The 22,566-nt window shown below is 40.5% G+C and overlaps 1 protein-coding gene across 1 annotated transcript in view; it reads left to right on the plus strand.

Annotated features, from left to right (window-relative positions):
• Positions 1 to 21,419, plus strand: part of CDC42SE2 (CDC42 small effector 2) — a 170,059-nt gene extending 148,640 nt beyond the window's left edge. Inside the window, exons 4-6 of the mRNA XM_040354786.1 lie at positions 6,347 to 6,448; positions 12,416 to 12,529; positions 17,914 to 21,419. Of these exons, the coding sequence (XP_040210720.1) occupies positions 6,347 to 6,448; positions 12,416 to 12,514 (201 nt within the window). The 3' untranslated portion in view covers positions 12,515 to 12,529; positions 17,914 to 21,419. The remainder of the gene's footprint in view (positions 1 to 6,346; positions 6,449 to 12,415; positions 12,530 to 17,913) is intronic.
• Positions 21,420 to 22,566: the final 1,147 nt, after the last annotated feature.

The following is a 22,566-nucleotide window of genomic DNA, read 5'->3' on the forward strand; positions in this document are numbered from 1 at the left end:
GGCAGCAATGGTAGAGAGTGTGGTCTCTTCTAGGAAAAGTTGAGTAGTGAGGAAGCACCTCTGCACAGGGTCAGCGACACATTGCATTTTCTCATGTTACAATCGCTGGCTTGCGTTCTGTTTTGCAAAGTAGAGCAATATCCTATGCGTATGTTTTGTATCTTGTCAGTGACATGCCTGACCAGCGGCATACTGAAGCCAACTGGCTCACCTCTGACTGAGGTGACTGTGGTAACTTTCCACCAGCTGTGACAGGGCTACACATATCAACTACTGTCCACAATTCTCTGTGCTGTGCTGCAGTGCTCTCATGAATGGAGACATATTTACTATAAAGGTCTAAATTAACAGTCAGTAGGGGTCTTATAATTAAAATTTTCTTTTTTTAGTCTCAGATTAGTTTACTGGTACACTGCATTACCAAAAGTATTGGGACGCCTGCCTTTACACGCACATGAACTTTATTGGCATTCCAGTCTTGGTCCGTAGGCTTCAACTCTTCTGGGAAAGAGGTCCACAAGGTTTAGGTTTAGAAGTATGTCTATGGCAGTGGTTCCCCTCGGGGGTCAAATGATGATTTGCCAGGGGTCACCAAATCCCAGGCTTTTCCTGAACCCCACGCCGCTTTACCAGCATTTTCGCGGCCGGCCAACAGGGCTGTTCCTGGAGCCCGCCCACTCAGCCTCTTTGCAGCTGCCCATTCAGTTGACGGCATGGACGGGGGGGGGGGGGGGGCAGAGACTATAGGTCAGCTGACTGGTGAGGAATGTGAAGTGGAAGGGGCTGGAGGAGACCCCATCTCCTGATTTTGGCATATGGGTCACTCCTACGAGACACCATGAACCCGGAGACACAGTAACACTGCCTGTGATTATAGTTGCCATTAAAAGTCCCCCACAGTTAGATGACCTTGATCAAGAGCACCTAATTTGGTTGATCAAGGGGGTCATGGCACTAGAAAGGTTGAGAACCACTGATCTATGGGAATGTTTGACCATTCTTCCAGAAGTGCATTTGTGAGGTCAGGCACTGATGTTGGTTGGAGAGAAGGCCTGGTTCGCAGTCTGCACTCTAATTCATCCCAAATGAGTTCTATCAGGTTGAGGTCAGGATTTCCGCTAAATGGATTGCAGTGACCCTGGTACTAATCTGAGGACATAAAGCAAGCTTAAAGTAGTAATAAATCCTTCATGTTTAAAGTGATATTAAAGACTTTTTTATTTGCTAAAAACCTAATAAAAATATGTTATTCCTACCACTCTATGGAACAATATTGCATAAAGCGGCCCCTTGCCTCCTCTTTGGCGGACTCCCATCGGTGCTGTCCACTTCTCCTTCCTCTGAGTGGTCCCCCCCCCAGGCAAGCTTGGTGCTAAGATGGCACCCATGTAGGCCTGCTCCTGAACTGGGCTGTGTGCGTGCTTAGACACACATAGAGCTGGTAAGCCACATCCCTTACCCGTAGCATACACGCGGCAGGACTTTTCTGCAAACTTTCCCAACATCACATGGTTTTTCTGCTCTTTACCGCCACCCTTTGGTCAACTTCTGCTATTGTTGGTTGATTTTAAAGTGGGGGTTCACCCTAAAAACTATTTCTAACATTACATCCAGCATACTAACGACATTTACAGTATGCAGGTCTTTTTCTTTTTTTTTTTTTTTTATCGCCGTACATACCGTTATATTGTGATTTTCTCCCCGGCTTCTGGGTTCTGATTCCCACGGAACTGGGCGTTCCTATCCCTGGGTTAGATGATTGACGTCTGGTGAAACGGTTCCCATGTCACACAAGGCACGTCACCAGATTTCCGTAAATAGCCGAGCTGCGAGTCGGCGCTATACGGCGCCTGCGCAGTCAGCTCTACACGGCGGGCACAGGTGCCGTATAGCGCCGACTCGCAGCTCGGCTATTTACGGAAATCTGGTGACGCGCCTTGTGCGACATGGGAACTGTTTCACCAGACGTCAATCATCTAACCCAGGGATAGGAACGCCCAGTCCAGCGGGAATCAGAAGCCGGGGAGAAAATCACAATATAACGGTATGTACGGCGATTAAAAAAAAAAAAAAGACCTGCATACTGTAAATGTCGTTAGTATGCTGGATGCAATGTTAGAAAATAGTTTGCAGAGCGAACTTTTGTCCGATGAAAACCGAAAAAGTTTGTCCGATGGAGCGTAAACACGGTCGGATTTTTTGGAAAACTTGCTCATTTTGAAGTTTGTTGGCAAAAAGTCCGACTGTGTGTATGGGGGATGGCTTCTGCTCTACTTCTCTGCGCTCATTGGAACGCTGAGCAGTGGAGGGGCGGGGGGTGGCCGTCTCAGTGGCTCGCTGAGACTGTCATCAATCCAGGCAGCTGGCGGATCCCAACTGATGGCAGTGACGTCAGCGGACTTCAGACCGCTCTCCGCTGAAAACAGGTCACTGAAGTGCAAAACGAATTGCACTCCTGTAAACCAGAAGAGAAGCCCATCCGAAAAAGCTCAGGCTGGACTTCTCCTTTAACTAAGCTTTTTACGTCAGAAACCTGGTGCAGGAAGCTGTCTGAAGTGCCATGCGCAACATTAAACAGATAAACCTGGTTTAGGCCTTTCTGCGACCCATGCCACTTTCTATTTCAGAGTGAACACATAACAGATCAGTCATAATTAACAAAGAGGCTTTGTTGATTAGGAGCAGCAATGTTTTCAAAGTTTAGAAAAGCATTACGATTGCACCACTTTTTGTTAATTCTCTCAAAGTGTTCAGTTTAATAGTACCTAGCATCCGATAGGTTTATATCTGTTATTAGCATGCGTACAAAGTTATGTCAAGGTGTAATATTTTCAGGAATTTAATATCTCTAACAGCACTCGCAGTACTTATCTTTACAAAGCTTTCAGGTGTGATCCATGCTCAGCATCAACTTTCTGGACTAAGATGTTGGCTCAAAGATGATATAATCATGTAAATGGTTTTTGTGTCTGACAAAAATAACTGACACAGGCCTTCTCTGTATGACTTGCTAAAAAGTTAGTTTCAGTCTGATCACTTGGGGGAGGAAGATTAAAGAAATGCTTCCTCTTGCCCGCAGCAAAGTGATGACCTATTCTCAGCCTAGGCAAAGTCACGGCAATGGAACTACACCTTGGTTGTCATGGCTTGGGTACACCCTTTTCCTACACCTTGGTTGCCGTAGCTTGGGTACACACTTTTCCTACACCTTTGTTGCCAGGGCTTGGGTACACACTTTTTCTACACCTTGGTTGCCGTGGCTTGGGTACACACTTTTCCTACATCTTGGTTGCCAGGGCTTGGGTACACACTTTTTCTACACCTTGGTTGCCGTAGCTTGGGTACACACTTTTCCTACACCTTGGTTGCCAGGGCTTGGGTACACACTTTTCCTACATCTTGGTTGCCAGGGCTTGGGTACACACTTTTCCTACACCTTGGTTGCTGTGGCTTGGGTACACACTTTTCCTACACCTTGGTTGCCAGGGCTTGGGTATACACTTGTCCTACACTTTGGTTGCCGTGGCTTGGCTACACACTTTTCCTACACCTTGGTTGCCAGGGCTTGGATACACACTTTTCCTACACCTTGGTTGCCGTGGCTTGGGTACACACTTTTCCTACACCTTGGTTGCTGTGGCTTGGGTACACACTTTTCCTACACCTTGGTTGCCGTGACTTGGGTACACCCTTTTCCTACACCTTGGTTGCTGTGGCTTTGATATACACTTTTCCTACACCTTGGTTTCCGTGGCTTGGGTACACCCTTTTCCTACACCTTGGTTGCCGTGGCTTGGGTACACCATTTTCCTACACCTTGGTTGCCGTGGCTTTGGTATACACTTTTCCTACACCTTTGTTGCCGTGGCTTGGGTACACCCTTTTCCTACACCTTGGTTGCCGTGGCTTGTATACACTATTTTCTGCACTCGCTTTTGCATGGCGGCCAAGCATTCTGCTCGGTTGCTGTGGCTTTTACATTCTTTCCCTCTGAGCTGATTAGTTATGTCTGCAGTTTTCAGAAATGTAGAATGGATGGGGTGGAGGTGTCTGTCTTGCTGTTATAACGCTGACAGGTAGCTGAAGGTTATATTTTGGCAGACTGCTCAGCTGCCTTCCCCTTATTAGCAATATTTGGCAAGACGATTTGTAACGAGTCCATACAAATAAGACTCCTGTAATTGCAGGTGTGAGCCTGACATACTTTATTCATCTAGGGTGAACTTGCGTTTGGGGGCGAGCAAATGACAGAGTTGGACATTTAGACAGCGATGCAATAAAAAAGGAAAAGGATGTTGTGTTTAGGCGTTGGCTCTGAAATGAAAAGTAACAGAAATGGAAAACTCTAAAACTATTCATACACAACAGGCTTCTTTCAGTAGGTTTTCTTTAAGTATCAAAGTTCTACATGACCGCAAGCCAACAGATCTAGTCAAAAGGCCAAAACCTGTCGGCTTCTAAAATACCGGTGTGCAAAATATTTCTGCCTGTCACAGCTTCACAGCTCCATTCTCAATTCTTACAGCCTTCATTAGGTTATGTGTATGGGTGAGGGATTCATGATTTGCAACACTGATCGTCTGCTCCCTCTGATCGGGAGCAGCGATCAGTAACGTGTCACAGTAAGCCACGCCCTCTAACAGTTAGAATCACTCCCTAGGACACACTTAACCCTTTCAGCGCCCCCTACTGGTTAACCTCTTCACTGCCAGTCACAGTTATACAGTAATCCATGCATTTTTATACGCTGTATAAATGTGAATGGTCCCAAAATAGTGTCAAAAGTGTCCGCCATAATGTCGCCGTCACGATAAAAATCACAGATCGCCACCATAACAAGTAAAAAAAAAATTATAATAAAAATGGCATAAAACTACCCCCTATTTTGTAGATGCTATAACTTTTGCGCAAAACAATATACGCTTAATGCTTTTTTTTTTTTGTTACCAAAAATAAACTGAGGATAACATTTTTTTTTTTTAAAGTCCTAAACTGAGGAAAAAATAGCTTTTTTTTAAAAAAATCTGGGATATTTATTATACCAAAAAGTACAAAATATTGCTTTTTTATCAAAATTGTCGTTCTATTTTTGTTTATAGCACAAAAAATAAAAACCGCAGAGGTGATCAAATACCACCAAAATAAATCTCTATCTGTGGGGAAAAAAGGACGTCAATTTTTTTTGTGAGTCACGTCGCACGACCGCGCAATTGTCAGTTAAAGCGATGCTGTGCCAAATCGCAAAAAGTGTAACGATCATTTCGCCGGGGAAATGGACCCGGGGCTGAAGTGGTTAATAACACTCATCATTAACATGACAAAACCTACATTGATTTATTTTAAAGCGTTTAGTGTACAGTAATAATAACTAAATATCAGTTGTGAATCCCAATAAAAACCAACACCTAAACGAATAAATAAATTCTAGTTTAGCTTCTACAGGCTGTTAAAATCTGCCCCATAATTTCTCTCATTGTCAAGGTATTCGGGTTCATATCTTGTATTTGTATTTAATGACCGATTTGCCATTGTTTGGTATCTGAGTAACACAACAGGATATAATTTAATTTTGTACAATGTTGGATAGTAGTATGACGTGTTTTAATTATACTCTATGACCTAAGTGTGTTGGTATGGTTGGCTTTGTGCCCGGTGGGTCTAGTCGTACTGGGTTTCAAATATTCATTTTATTTACATATGTTTATTGTTCATACACAAATGCTATGCGTTACTCTGTCAGAGAAGAAACATTGCATGCCATTATTTCCTTACTGTTTTCATTACTCCTCTTCAAACAGTTAAAATGAATGTCGGCTTAGTTTAAAGTGGAATTGCAGGCTCAGGAGAAAACTTACAATGGACAAAAGTACTCATTAAAGACATAGTCCACATTTTGCAAAAGAAAAAAAAAATCCCTATTTTTTTTTCCAGAAAAGTAATAAAGGGAAAATCTTCCAATGGGGACATTGGGTCTGCTGACCAGTGGGGCACCAAGGGACTCCCTTAATTTCTAGGGATTTCCTCTTACTTCCTGTTTTGGCTATGGGACAGGAAGTGAAGGGAAATCTCAATGGGACACAGATGGCAAAAAATAAAATCTGACAGGGGGGTTTAAACCTCCCTCCCTAAAGTTCAACTTTAAATATAGGTGTAATCTGAAACCTGGTCGGAAAGATAGATGTCTTTTTAGGTAAAAAAAAAATCATAAAAACAAATATTTTTTAAGCACCTTTTGTGTTATTTATGAGGTTATAGCACTGTGCAGAAGTGCATTCTCCATATTTGTTGTACTCAAATGAGATGTACATTATTATATTTATATATGCTTTTCTTTTTTTGCTTCCAGAAAAGGCGGCGGCGGATTGACAGAAGTATGATTGGAGAACCAACAAACTTTGTTCATACTGCACATGTAGGATCTGGAGATGTATTTAGTGGAATGAATTCAGTAAGTAATTACTGGTACTTCTGTAAGCCTGGGGTCAACCCATGGTTGTATAAATGAATGATATTAATTATTGTCATTTGCAATGGATTTCTGCCTGCAGTAAAGTTCCCGCTTGACAAAGTAACTGATTGGACCCAACACGCCATTATTAAGATTTATTTAGACAGTGATTGTAAACCCTCCAATTTTTTTTTTTAAAAAGAACAAAACTTCTATACTTGCCTGCTCTGTGCAACGGTTATACACAAAGAAACTCTGATCCTCCCCTACTTGGGTCCCTCACTGATGCTCCTGGCCTTGCCTCTCATTGCAACCTGCTTGCTATAGCACTTGTGTAGACTCGCTCCTAAGCCAGCATGCACAGCATGTCTCAGCCCCACCCCCTGCTCACTGGCTGTGATTGACAGCAGTGGGAGCCAATGGCTGTATCGAGATTCTCCTTCCCCTGCCACCAGGCCATTCACAAAGCACAGCATGTTTCGCACATGTGCAATTATCTTTGTTTTTATTTACTTTATTTTAACCGTTCTATTGGAACCTTGGTTCTAGTTTTATTTTCTGTATTTTTGTATTCACCTGCTTTTTGTGCACGCCAGTTCTTGTGGCTGTGCGAATAAATTACCCCTTGGTTTTTGAACATACTACGCTATGTGAGATTATTTTTTTCCCTGGAGGAACTTGGACAGCTAAGAGGACCTGAACCACCTGGACTAGAACATCTATCCAGAGAACCTAAGGAGGTGAAAGTCAAGCGGCTGGAGACAACACAGTTATAGTGCACTTGGTGTTATACCACTACCTGTGACTGAGTGTCACACTTACTTGTACCATCACTGGTGCACATTATTATTATTTTTTCAAACAGCATATTCTGTCTGAGTGTTATAATACACACCATTTATACTCAATCACATATGAAGTTTATTGAGGCACTTCTATTGATTAGATCCACTAGTTCTTAACCCATACCTGGATCACATACAAGTCTAACACGTACCACTGTTCCGGTATACTTGGCCTCCAGCTGAGACAGCGCCACGACCCCCACACTCTCTCACTTTAATATTAAAAGTCAGCAGCTATAGTATTTGTTCTTTTTTTTCTAAAGGAGCCTGGAGCTCCTCTTGGAGGAGCATCTTAAAGCGGTAGAGAGCGCACATTATTTTTTTTTTTTTTTTTTTTTTATGGGCACCCAGGTGGTTTACGCCATAATGCGCTAGTATGCACCCTATTTTTTCACTTTATGACAGACTTGCCTGTTAAACAAGCACTGTGCTGTCATCCACCTTTGTGCGTTTTGGGCGCTTCCATCTTTGATCGGTCTTCCTTCTGAGTTCACATTCTCCGAACGCTTGATGGGCTGGGCCACGATGACCTCACTCGCGTACATGCCGAAGGGGGGTCACCTCGCCATGGCACAGGGCAGGTAACAATAATGTGGTCTGAGCTGTACATGCCCGGCACAGATAAAATTACTGCTGACAGGCCAGGGGAGGCATTTATGACAGGCGGGAGAGCATGAGGGTCTCTTCTGTTATAAAATCCCTGCCTGTTATTTTTAATACATTTTACCTTAATACTGCTTTAGGCTGTACACTGGTCGTGTATGAGGACCTGTGATGAATACTTTTTATGGAAGATGAAGAGCATTAATTGCAATTAACAATATTTTCCTTGCGCTGATCTTTATCGAGGCAAGCTAATGACGTCTGAGTACCTAAATGACTCCTTTTCATTCCTGTGTAAACACGTCTACCTGTTTGTACAAGGCCTGCTTTTTTGCTTTTTTTAAACCTAGTTTAGACTGCCCTCTGAAGGATGCTGTTTAGTTGCACAGTCTAGATCTGCAAAAATTCCGATGTCTCTGCCTCTTTTGCTGCGTTAAAAACTAGATAATGACTTAATTAAGTTGCATTCCATTAGTGACGAGTAATTTCAGTGTTGTAAAAATTGTACACATCTTAATGGTAATCTTCCTGTTGCACAGGAGTTGTGCAATCATGTAGGCCTGCTTGTTAATCTCTTCTGTCCTCAACAAAGGCAAGATAGAGCTTATCTCCCTAGGTGAGGGGATGTGTGGTGAGCCATTCAGGATATATTTAGCAACTACTGTTAAAGGGACGTGTGCTGTAACAGAGAAAGTGTTGTGTTAGGTGAGCCAGTAGTTGTACAAAATGCACAATTATTATGTATGGTAAACAAAACATGCAACTGCCTGCTGCAGTGATGTATTATGCAGGGACTACAATATCCCTCACTATAGTATTGGAAATTCCAAAATTTTTATAACGCCAAAGCAGTGCCGAGCAAACAGGTAGGTGATTGAAATTCACTCACTGTTTTTTACCGTCAGTAAAAAGCCACTGGGCCACCAGGGATATACAGTTGTGCTCATAAGTTTACATGCCCTGACAGAATTTATGGTTTCTTGGCCATTTTTCAGAGAATATGAATGATAACCCAAAAACATTTCTTTCACTCATCGTTAGTATTTGGCTGAAGCCATTTATTATCAATCAACTGTGTTTACTCTTTTTAAATCATAATCGCAGCAAACTACCCAAATGAGCCTGATCAAAAGTTTACATGCCCTGGTGATTTTGGCCTGATGACATGCACACAAGTTGACACAAAGGGGTTTGAATGGCTATTAAAGGTAAGTAGCCATCCTCGTCTGTGATCTGTTTGCTTGTAATTAGTGTTTGTGTATGTAATTGGGTCAATGAGTTTCTGGACTCCTGACAGACCCTTGCATCTTTCACCCAGTGTTGCACTGACGTTTCTGGATTCTGAGTTATGGGGAAAGCAAAAGCATTGTCAAAGGATCTGCGGGAAAAGGTAGTTGAACTGTATAAAACAGGAAAAGGATATAAAAAGATATCCAAGGAATTGAGAATGCCGATCCGTGTTCAAACTCTAATCAAGAAGCTGAAAATGAGGGGTTCTGTTGAAACCAAACCACGGTCGGGTAGACCAACTAAAATTTTAGCCACAACTGCCAGGAAAATTGTTTGTGATGCAAATAAAAACCCACAAATAACTTCAGGTGAAATACAGGACGCTCTAAAAACATGTGGTGTGGCGGTTCCAAGATGCACAATAAGGAGGCACTTGAAGAAAGATGGACTGCATGATCGAGTCGCCAGAAAAAAACGATTACTACACAAATGCCACAAAGTATCCCGCTTACAACAGCACAGAGACAAGCCTCAAACCTTCTGGCACAAAGTCATTTGGAGTGATGAGACCATAATTTAGCTTTTTGGCCACAACCATAAACACTTCATATGGAGAGGAGTCAACAAGGCCTATGATGAAAGGTACACCATTCCTACTGTGAATCACGGAGGTGGATCGCTGATGTTTTGGAGATGTGAGAGCTACAAAGGCACAGGAAATTTGGTCAAAATTGATTGCAGGATAAATGCAGTATGTATTCATGTATGCATTCATCAGTCAGAAAGCTGTGCTTGGACATTCCAACATGACAATGATCCAAAACACAAGGCCAAGTCGACCTGTCATTGGCTACAGCAGAATAAAGTGAAGGTTCTGGAGTGGCCATCTCAGTCTCCTGATCTCAATTTCATTGATCCACTCTGGGGAGATCTCAAACGTGCAGTTCAGGCAAGACAGCCCAAGAATGTACAGGAACTGGAGGGTTTTTGCCAAGAGGAATGGGCAGCTTTACCATCTGAGAAGATAAAGAGCCTCATCCATAAATATCACAAAAGACTTCAAACTGTCATTGATGTTAAAGGAGGCAATACACGATATTAAGAACTGGGGTATGTAAACTTTTGATTAGGGTCATTTTGGTAGTTTCTCTTGCCATTATTATTTTTAAAAGAGTAAACACAGTTGATTGATAATAAATAGCTTAAGCCAAACACTAACCATGAGTGAAAGAAAAGTTTTTGTGTTATCATTTATATTCTCTGAAAAATGGCCAAGAAATCATAAACTTTGCCAGGGTATGTAAACTTATGCGCACAACTGTATCTACCTGTAACATGTATCAGTGGCCTCATAATAACTGTCTTTAACGTTCCACTGACATCTGGGTGTTCAAGTTCACTTCCTGGGAATTCTTCTAACTGTAACTGAAGCCATTTTTTTGTTTTTGATAGAGTGGAGTCGCATTCTGTTATAACACCTACCACGTTTTTTAGCTGGCTGTGTGCCTGTTGGTGAGATTTAACCTTTCTATCTGTCCTGGTGACTGTTATCACCAAAGTGGAAGAAAATCCGAAACTTTGGTCACCAGAACAGAATTGGAAGGGACATTTTCCAATGGGGATACTGGTTCTTTTCACCCTGGTGACTACCAGGGATTTCACTCACTTCCTGTTGTAGCTATCATTCAGGAAGTGAAGGAAAATATCCCCTATAGGACACAGGTGGCATAAAAAAAAACTGTCAGGGGTTACTATAACCAAAATGGAGAAAAAATTGCTCTCAGTTCTACTCGAAGTACAACACTATGGGGTAAATTCACTAACGTTTACTGCATGTGAAAACACAGTCATGTCACTCCTTTGCATAACTATCACAATATCACTATAACTATGTAATAAATTCTAATTCACAAAAAATAATAATAAGAATGCGGTATTTACTGCAAAATTAAAAATGTGTCTGTAAATATTTAAAAAGCTCTTAAGTTCAATTCACAAACAAACTAGAGAGTAAAAAAATGTTCAGGGTTTTGCAGCAGAATCACATGTGGTATTTGTCCCCCTGACCCCCATGCTGTTTTAGTTTTAACAAATACCATTGCATGCTGGGTCGGTGACATCACAAGGGGGTAGTACCACCAAGTGATGTCGCCAGGTGACCTCCCCCCTTACCTAATGTAAGAACTGTCAAACTGCAGAGCCTGTAGTGGGCAATCGGCTTTCATGGATGACGGGAACATTTATTTTTCTCTTTTCCGGGTTGGCGGGCGGTGTGACGACAGATTTACATGAGGGGTACTGTTTTTTTCATTTTTTTTTTTTTTTTATGACTTTTTTTTAACCGTCTGTGTTTTATTACTTTTAGATTTTTTTTATATTTTTTTGTGAATGGCTGGGCGTACTCATTCACGTAGGGAGGGGGAGGTGGGATCTGGGGGCCCCCTTGTTAAAAGAGGGTTCAAGATTCTGATAAGCCCGCAGACCCCCACAACCACCCGCCAGGGTTATGAGGCTTTTGTCCCCATCAACATGAGGACAAGGTGCTTTGGAGTGGGCTGCCCCACCCCAGAGTGCCCACCCACTGATGTTAAGGGCATGTGGCCTGGTATGGAGGCTCATCCCCCCCCCCCATTTTCTGACCTGCCTTTTTATTTATTTTTTGCAGTGGGGTTGGATCCTGTGCGGTTTGTTTTTTTTGTTTTTTTTACATTCAGCTCTCAGTGGGAAAATTACTGCATTAAATATTGTGGTTATTACTTCTAAATAGAACAAATACCTTATTTGGTATTTAACGCAAAATTCTTAGTGAATTGCAGTTTCAAAACTGGTTTACCGCAAGCTTTATTTTAACGCATTTTTTTAACTCTTTTTTTTTTTTTTTTTAACTCTTCGTGAATTGACCACTATGGCTCTATTATTACGCTGGTTTACTAAAACACTTTTTGAGTTTTCTTATGTTTATTAAAGAAGATAACACTTTAAACTGACATTGCTAGACAGTAGTTAAGATTTCAATTTCTGAACCCTGAAATGTCTAACTTTTATGATGTGTGAAATGGTTATTTCACTAAATTACTTATTGAACAATTATGGAAATTACACAGTATGTATCATGCTGACACTAGTTATTTTATTATATTCCAATATGCTATACTTAGATCCTTTATGTCATTCTTTGTATAACATAGTCTGTGTCATCGTGTAATTCTATAGTATGTGGACCTCAGCTTCTACCTGTTGGTTGTAATGGTAAGGACACTAACTTTTTGTTCTCTCTGGTATGTTATAGGTGAGTTCCATCCAAAACCAAATGCAGTCAAAGGGTGGTTATAGTGGCAACATGTCATCAAATGTCCAGCTGCAGCTGGTGGATACAAAGGCTGGATAACCTTAGTATTTCCTGGTTAGTATGTTATAAATCTCTGTTTTACTTATTTTAGAAAAATCTGTAGGGAGGCTTGGCCAAAGACCTGTTGTAAAGAGGATATATTGTATCATCTGAAAGAGAGACAGTCATAGCTGAACATAAGACACAATCTGAAGTTGTGACAATTGTTAAGGTTTACTGAAAGTGGAGCTAAACTCCCCGAAACCTTCATTGACCAGCACAGGATAGCTTCTCTCCTGCGCATGCACAGGAGTGCAGTCATCCTGGCACACAGGCGCTGTGCCGGAATGTAAACTGAGCTGTGTTTGCGTATATTCCCAAGCAGACTGCAAGCAAGCAGGTAGGTTTCTTTTATTGCAGAAGAGACATTGTATGTCTCCTCTGCAATAAAGAGTCTGCTTGCATATCTTGAAAGCGAGACTTTAGTTCTGCTTTAAGAAAGGTTTTTATTTGTCGTCTTTTAAGCTTTACCCGTTTTCTCTCAGTCACAATCTTGAGCTTGGGTCGGACTGACAGTTGCTTGTGGTCAGCTGCCCAAGCTCATACCCTGTCATCCAGCTTTTGAGTGTACATAACCGTATCATTGCAGGGTCCTGGGGTTGTTTATACTTCTCTAAGCAGCCAACTTTAGTTATTAGATGCTGTTACGTACTTTTAGCAGCTGGGAGGCAGTGTGATCCCCCCCCCTTCCCCCAAAGTAGCTTGTCGTCAGGTGGCCACGCTCCTTAGTTATTTAAGACAATAGATCTACACCGAGGACATTTATTTTGATTGACACTATACCCAAACAAAATTTGTTCTTTTTTTTTTCCCCACAAGTAGAGCTTTATTATTTTCCTTTTTTTTTTGTTCCAATAGTTTTTATTACTTTTCCAAAACGGCATACAGAACATTATGCTCAGATAGTCATCAGAAGATTGTTGACACAGAAATGCAATATACATCGTGCTTGGTGGCTCTTATCACATACCTAATAACAAAACCCATTAAGAAAGGTTATATTGTGGCCAGAGAGGCTTCTCCTGATGGCATCCTTCAAAACCAGAAAGCCCCCCCCTCCCTCCATCATTATGGTGTATAGTAGAGCTTTTTTTGTGGTATTTGATCACCACCGAGTCCATTTCTTGCGCTATAATCAAAAAAAAACTTTGAAAAAAATATATATATATTTTTTACTTTCTGTCATGATGCTTTTTTTTTTAAGAATTTTTAATTGTCTACATGTGTTTTGTTTATATTGTTTGTTTGTTTTGCCATCAGCTGTCAGCAGGAAACCTGCTGACAGCTGATGAGTCATCCATTGTTAAGGAGCTGGCCTGCATTTTTCATTTTGCGTTAAATATCGCATAATTGTTTTTTTTTTTGTGTGTGTGTGAATTCGAAATTTTTTAACTGCATGCGATAATGTATGCAAATGGGTCCTGTGACTATGTTATCGCATGCAGTAATCTTTAGTAAATTGACCCCAAAGTAAGAAAAGCTAATTAAGTGCACTCTTATGTGTTCGATTATATGGAAGCCCGCAAAATTATAATAATTAACACAAAATTTTCATATTCTTGCAAAGTCCCAAACATGACTGGTTTGTTTAAAGCAGACCTAAAATCAAAAGTTAACTTTTACTTCATTTAATTGTTTTTTATGACACCATGAAAACAAATTACAGGGCAGCAGGTTTTAAATTGTGCCCCTAGTAGCTGTTAAAGTAATAAGAAAATATGAAAACACTGAAGAATCATTGTGATAAATTGTAATACATGGCAGATTGAGATTAGGCACCATGTGTAAAAGATACTAATATTCAGTTTGAATATCATATATTGCTCGCACTCCCAAATCTATATAACTACATTGTCTCCATGTGTGTGGTAAATCTCCACTTGTGCTCATCATTTAAATTGGTCAAAAGTGAATCTTAAATCTGTTTGCTTCTTCCATCCTTCCGCTGCCATATTTGGAATCTTTCAGGGGGGAGGAGGGAGCAGGTACCTGTTTTTTGACCACTTCCGGGAGACCTTGCCACGGCGAGATTGACCAAGAAGTTTTGCCCCCCTCCTTCTTCCACTGCCGCAGCGTGCTCTGCACATGCGCAGTAAGGAACCAGCTGTGAAGCCGCAAAGCTTCACTGCCAGTTTCCCTTAAAAGGAATGGTGGCTGCACCCCCAGAGAGTCAATTGAAAAATCGTCTGGGGTGCCGACATCTTGGGCTCCCCGGACAGGTAAGTATCCTAATATTAAAAGTGAGCAGCTACAGTATTTGTAGCTGCTGACATTTAATTTTTGGAGGGGGGGGGCGTCTGGAGCTCTGCTTTTAAGCTATTTTTCTTGTGCACAAATGTTCTTTTTATTATGAGCACAAGATGGCGGTGAGGGTCATAGAAAATACAACAAAACACACAACATGCCAATTCTGTATAACGCTAGGTTCACACTGGTAGGACAGGACTATTGTTAGGCCGGGTTCACACTGGTATGACACGACAGTCATACAACTTTCATCCTTCTTTGCTCTGCGACATCAGTGGTCCTACACTGGTCCGACTTTCATGAACAAGATACTACTTTGATCTAGAGCTGCACGATTCTAGTCCAAATGAGAATCTCGATTCTTTTGCTTGGACTAAAGATCACGATTCTCAAAAACTGAATGCCAGAACCCCCCCCCCCCCCCCCGCCCAAATAAATAAATATATAAATAAACCTGTGATTTATCTGAAAATATGAATATATCAAAAACAGACCAGTGATATAAAGAAAAAACTGCGCTAGTTCAGAAACGAAATGTCTAGCTGCTACATACAAACAAACAAAGCCAGCAAGAATAGTAAACAAAAAATGTAGCGCTAAAAACCAAAAACTCCAGAGTATGTGATACCATGTGAGGTGACAAGGTTCGTATGAAAGTGCATATACATAAACCACTGACATATAAATGTAAATAGCTCAAACAGTGCTTGATGCAAAAGAAAAAGTCTATATTACAAAGTAGAAACAATCAATTGAGTGATGAGTGCAGGGAAAACAGATGAGCTGCTATCCGTTGATTGGGATACAACAGGTGCACAAGTTGTCTGTAGCACTCTATGAGGATCACAATCACATCAAGGTAGGTAGTGGATGAAATACGCTTACCGGATGGGTTGGACTCTACTACTGTACAGCAAAGAGTCAGCCAGACATAGTGGTCTTTGGAAACCGGGACCACTCAAACCGGAATGGGACCATAAGCGAGACTGGAACTCCAAATTGACATGGACGGCAGGAACCAGCAGAGCTTGAATTCAATCATTCAAGCTCTGCTGGTTCCTGCCGTCCATGTCAATTTGGAGTTCCAGTCTCGCTTATGGTCCCATTCCGGTTTGAGTGGTCCCGGTTTCCAAAGACCACTATGTCTGGCTGACTCTTTGCTGTACAGTAGTAGAGTCCAACCCATCCGGTAAGCGTATTTCATCCACTACCTACCTTGATGTGATTGTGATCCTCATAGAGTGCTACAGACAACTTGTGCACCTGTTGTATCCCAATCAACGGATAGCAGCTCATCTGTTTTCCCTGCACTCATCCCTCAATTGATTGTTTCTACTTTGTAATATAGACTTTTTCTTTTGCATCAAGCACTGTTTGAGCTATTTACATTTATATGTCAGTGGTTTATGTATATGCACTTTCATACGAACCTTGTCACCTCACATGGTATCACATACTCTGGAGTTTTTGGTTTTTAGCGCTACATTTTTTGTTTACTAGACCAGTGATATGTCAATAATGTTAAAGACCATATAACTCCTATGAAAAAAGCAGAATCAAATTTGAGTTATATGATCTTTAACATTATAGACATATCACTGGTCTCTTTTTTTTATACATCAGAAGCAGTACCGCCAGCAACCATTGGGTGGCATATGGATACACACAGTTGTACAGAACTGTGAGAAAGTTTAATACATCAGAAGCAGTACCGCCGGCAACCACTGGGTGGCGCATGGATACACACTGCAGTTGTACAGATCTGCAAGTGAAGCCCAGGCATCCATCCAGCGGCGCAGGCTGCTGACGTCGGTTCCGATATAGGCGCCATTTGCGTTCCACGCTGGTTACATGGAACCAGCCATGAAACAGAAGAATTGCGGGTCATCCCTCGGGGAGATCGCGGGCGGGGAAAATCGAGATCGCGATTCTCTCCGCGATTAATCGTGCAGCTCTACTTTGATCCAACTTTGTGATAGTCTGACTTGTTCTTTGAGTGTGAGATAAATTACTTTTACTGCTGCTGTAATCACAATGTCGGATGCCACAAGTCGGATGTTAGGACAAGGATCCTACTTTGATCCGACTTCAATGATATTCAATTGGCTGACGTAGGATCAAAGTCAGACCAAAGTAGTGCAGGAACTTTTTTTTTAAAGTCGGACCGACATGTGTCGGACCAGTTAAGACAGCTCTCAGGGAAATATTGATTTTCATACGTCATGCGACATTAGCTCCTAATGTCGGAGTGTTTGTCGTACCAGTGTGAACCCGGCCTAAGACTGTCATCGTACTTTGCTATGCTACTTCGGTCCTACTTTGGCCCGACGTGAATGAACGAGATAAGATTTTGGGCCAACTTTGAGATGGTCTGACTTGTCCTTTTGACCAATCAAATTCCTTCTACTGCTGCTGTAATCACCATGTCGGATGTCACAAGTCAGATGGTTAGGACAAGGATCTGACTTTGATCTGACCTCAGTGATATTCAGTGGGCTGAAGTAGGACCAAAGTAGTGCAGGAAACTTGTGTCAGACCAGTTAAGACTGGAATCATTGATTTACACACGTCATGCGACATGTGCTCCGAAAGTCGGAGTATATGTCGTACCAGTGTGAACCCGGCCTAAAAGGAATTGGCAAATAAATACATTTGCTAGTTTCCTCTAAAGTTCACTAGATTTGTAACATTGTATCCCGTTTTACAAATACATCTATTTCCTATGCTACTTGGCTCAGTGTGGTGGCCATAATGCAGTATGTTACTGCTGCCCACAATAGAAGAACATGTGTTCAGAAGATAGAATTGCCTGTACATGCAGATTCGCTGGACCCCTATCTGTTGGGGTCAAGCTATCTGGCAACTGTTACTTTTCATGGTCGGGTTAGGATTATGAGCTGGGGAAGATTACTAGTAGAGGGGCCATTGATACTCTGACGCTTGCTTTTAAACTAAAAGTCTTGCAGCGAGAGCTACTAGCATTCCCTGTGCTGAATGCCATTGTCAAGTATTTATGACCATCTGTTACTCTTTATAGTTCCCATTGTTAAAATAGCTTTTTGTTAGCTCTTGAGTATGCCTGCCTGTTTTATTTGCATTAGCATTTTGCCTGTCAAAGTTATAAATGGTAATTTATCTCCTGACTTTTTTAGGGTCTCCTGGATGGTCTATAGCTACTCCTTCCCTCTGTCTTCACCACCCTCATTTTGCATTGGTGACTTTTTTGTTTTTTTCCGTTGTGTGCAAGATGATGCATTGTCCTTCCATGTGATGGAACAAGATGATGACCTGTGTTGACGATCTGGATAATTTATAGGCAGTGCCATGCCTTTCCGGTGGAAAAAAAAAAGGCACCTGGTCTATGCCAAACAAAATGTATTAGGAATCCAATTTGCAGGCCCACACTTTTACACTCCTGCTTTTTTACTTTAATTTTGCATTTTTTTTTTTTTTTTTTAGTTCATTTGTTCTAGTCAGGCCTTCGCTAATGTTGTTGAGAATGCCCAGGATCTCCAAGCACAATACTAGTTGCGACTGGACTGTTCATGAAGTAGATGACTTGCATGTGATGTAATGTTGCTTTGTACAGTGGCCTGGTATGGGCCCACCAAACAATTGATCTGTTGCTAAAAGACTGATGAAAAATCTGCCAAAATGCCCTCCTAAAGCAACAGGATGCTCGAGCCTCTTAGAATAAGACTAAGAACTTTTTAGATTAGTTACTCTAGAATTCTGTCACTTTAGGTCTACCCAAACTGATCTCGGTAATGACGACCATTATAATAATAATAATAATATTGACAATGATGATAAATAATAATTGCTTCCACTCATAAGGAATTCTGCTGTAAATGTTCAATATATTTATTTGAAAGATCTGACCTCGAGATTGTAAACAAGTGTAGTAACCTATAGTGTTGTGTTGGTGCTTTTGTCTGTAAAAAGAAAAAAATATATATACCCTGACGAAATAGGAAAAATAAAACATTCCTGCTTTTTACCTATTCATATGCCTATGTTTAGGTATTATTTAGTGCATGTCAGACTACCTGCTATATTACTTTAACATTTAATGATATGCAGGCAGTATTCCCCTCATCAAATGCCTCGTGCCATCTGATTACAAACTACCAACATGGTTTACCGCACAGCAGAGTGCAGCTAACAGAGTGAATTGGGACTTTTTACCAAATAACTGACTGTTAAGATGCCCATAGTCTGAGATGAAGAGTCGGCAATGAGGGCCTCAGCTGTCGTTGTGGTAAAGCATGATGGATGTTGCTTAAAACACAATTTGGACACACCTTGTTCACCCCTGGCTTGAGCTGTTTTCTAGAAAGTGAAGCTTAAAAAATGACATTAACCACAAACTGTGATTTCTATATAAATTTTAACAATGTGCCCTGTGAGTTTATTTTTCTTTTGCAAAATAGCCTATATGGGGGGGGGGAAAAGTATATGACATAAGAAAAAGAATGAACTTAAGTTACAATGTTAATCTAACCGCTTTCATTGTGTTTAGCACGTTTCCATGCAGTCCACCATTTTCAGGCTGAAGGGAACACAGGCTTTAGAATCAGTCCAGCTGCTCGCACACTGTTCAAGTGCTGCAGCATGGATGCGGAATGTTCCAAGGGTAGAATACAAGTGGATAAACTGGCATCTAACATACAGGGTGACGTTTTACAGTGTCTGTAAAATAGGTCTTCTGCTCAGGTTCAGAAACATGTATGTCTTTTACGCATTGTGAAAATAGTTTATTATATATTGCACTGTCTATGGATGTACATGTAGTTTGGTCCCGTTTTTTAAAGTCAAGTTGATGTTGTGGACTAGGACATTTTTTACTTAAGTCAAGCGTGTCCTTGTCCACATCAGTATTGAAAATGTAAATCTAGTTAACGAACCATAAAGCCAAAATGTACTGTTAAATCCTAATCTAGCTTACCAACCACAACCCTGTCTGTAAAGAGTCTAGAAAGATGGGCATTTGGAGAGAGAGAATAGGTTAAGAAAAGAATGATGTGAATTTATTGCAACAGTGAGAAACGCCAAAACCGTATTCCATACGAACTTGCAGTGGCAACAATAATATTCAATCTGGGGCCTACCAGGTGCCTAGTAGTCAAGTTTATAATACAGCCACTGCCTAAACACTGTAAATTGAGCCATTTTGTGATTTTCACTAATACCCATTATGATAGAAGGTGAGCAAACCATTGGAAACATTTACTCTGATTTTAGCTAATTGCTCATTTCTGTAACATTAGGTAACGTGTGTCAGCTTATTTAATACAATAGTATAAAAAGAAATAAGTAGAGTATACTAAGCCAATCCAATTTCAGGTAGCTGAAACCATATCTAGAAGAAACAACATATAGAGAGATTATACTTTTTTATTTTTTTTGTTTCTTTGGCCTGTTAAGTTTTGGCAGTGTAAAAAGTAATGAAACTGGGATTAAAACAGAATCTCATCAGATTTCCGCTTTCCTACAGGCCTGGATAATGATATTGGCATAGTCAGAGATGGCCATGAACTGACAAATCTTTCACAGTAGCACTGCAAACCAAAGATCCCCTTGGGATCCCTTCGGTTCCTGCTGCTTTTCAAATCTCAAGTAAGGTAATCCTGAATGATGTGTGGCTGCTACAGATCTTTTAATATTAATTTGCCCTATAAGAATTGATTAATTTATTAGAAATAAGGTCTGATGAGCATATAGCTGCTATTAGACACTGGTCAGAAGATCCGACTGTAGTATTAACATTTGTGTCAATGATCGGTGCTTACACATAACCCTACCGGTCAGACAAGAGGCATCCCTAAGGCTTCATTGACACCTGAGCACAAAACGCTCAAATCAACGTTTTTATTGAGGTCTATGGGGCCACAAAAACACGTGTAATCTCCCAAAAAGAAGCTTATGTACTTTTTTGAGCTTTAGACATTCTGCTTCAGGCAACAGAATGCTCAGACGTGAACAGGGGCCATTAAAACTAATAGGATTTGGCTTGTTGAGAATTTTAGAGCTACAAGCTTCAATCAGAAAATCGATTGGGTTTGAACTAGGCCTAAAGACTACAGTTTGACCGCACACGTGCAATCTAACCCCAATCCAGCCAAAACAAGCCAGTTCACATGATCGTTATCTTAAGTTGCAAAATGCAACCAGTAGGCTATATTCCCAATGAATATTTTTTATTTATTTTTTGCAAAATGACTTCCTTTACACAGTTAGGTGCTTCTTTACTCTGTTGCAATTTATTCAAAAGTGCGATCAGATATCAGTATTGTGTTGTGATTTTACACAATGTTCCGCGAAAAATACAAAAACATTATCAAACTGTGCCAGGATTCTTTGCCATGCTTTTTATCATCCTACTACCAAGCTGTTTGAAGAGCGGGATTATCAAAAAAGATATTTTCACATTCTTTGATCAAGAGAAAAATAAATAAATAATTGACATATTTTTATAACAAAGCATACTTTTTGTACATTGTGTTCATTCTTGAAATAAAAAGTCAGTTCAGTGTTGGCTTGTAGATATTACAGAGAAGTATTGACATTGATTCAATAAATGTTTTCTTTCATCTCTGCGTTGGAATTTTCATTTAATTTTCTGAACATTATCAAATAAAGTTGGCAACTGAAAATATATGTAGTGAGAAGTGTATTTGTTGTTTAAAAAAAATAGCTATGATGTTATTTACCCTGTATGGACATTTTCTGCCTTAGAAAATAACTCGGGTCTAAACGTAAAATGCTAATGCCGTTCAAATACAGTTAGAAAAGAGGATCAATAGTCACTTTGGGGTTGATTTACTAAAACTGGAGAGTGCAAAATCTGGCAAAGCTCTGCATAGAAACCAATCAGCTTTCAGGTTTTATTGTCAAAGCTTAATTGAACAAGCTGAAGCTAGAAGCTGATTGGCTACTATGCACAGCTGCACCAAAATGTTCACACTCCAGTTTCAGTAAATCAGCCCTTGATGTTTTTCAGATATGCATGTGATAAAGATCAACTTGGTGTAATAATTAGTGTGTGTTAAACAATTAAAAAGGGGAAGCAGTGCATATATCTACATAACAACTTTCTCTCTGTGAAAACACTTACTATTTTTGGTATTTACGTGACTTTAAGAATCCTTAAGATGGGGAAAAAAAACTCAAAACTGCAACATTTTGCTTCCTATATCCTCTTCACAGTACGGCAGAGTTATACATAAGTAGTTGAAATCTGTCATTCCTTGACTCTCTGAATATTCTTCTGATTTGTGTAAAGTCTGAATTTTAATTTTGGACCTGCTGTAAATTGATTAATCTGAGTTGTATACGTTACATTGTAGCCAGATTAGGAAAAAAATGTACACTGTTTCTGGGTAACTTTTGGGCTTCTTGGTATGTGATTTTCTGCTATAAGGCCATTTAACATGATTTCCTATGGATTATATTCACATCTGTGCATTTTATGGAAAGGGCCTGGGAAAAATGTGTATTGAAAAATGCAAAATGACCCAGTGATGGGTGGATTGGGCATGGTAAATGTATAAATCTAATTGAAGGTTTTACATATATACTTTTTTTTTGTTCTTTTTATCTCTTTGTGTTGAAACATAGGTACCTGCGTCTACCTCTTCAAGTTTAACAAACGACTATATATTTGTAACTTGACAAAATCTTAATAAAAACCATTTGAAAGAACCGCAAAATGCACCTGGAATATGCAAGCTGCAACCTCCATAGGTGTGAACAAGGCCTTGGAGACCCCACTTAACGGGCTCCAGCAAATAAGGATTAAGGAA

The sequence above is a fragment of the Rana temporaria genome, chromosome 1 (genome assembly GCF_905171775.1).
Source record: "Rana temporaria chromosome 1, aRanTem1.1, whole genome shotgun sequence".
NCBI lineage: Eukaryota > Metazoa > Chordata > Amphibia > Anura > Ranidae > Rana > Rana temporaria.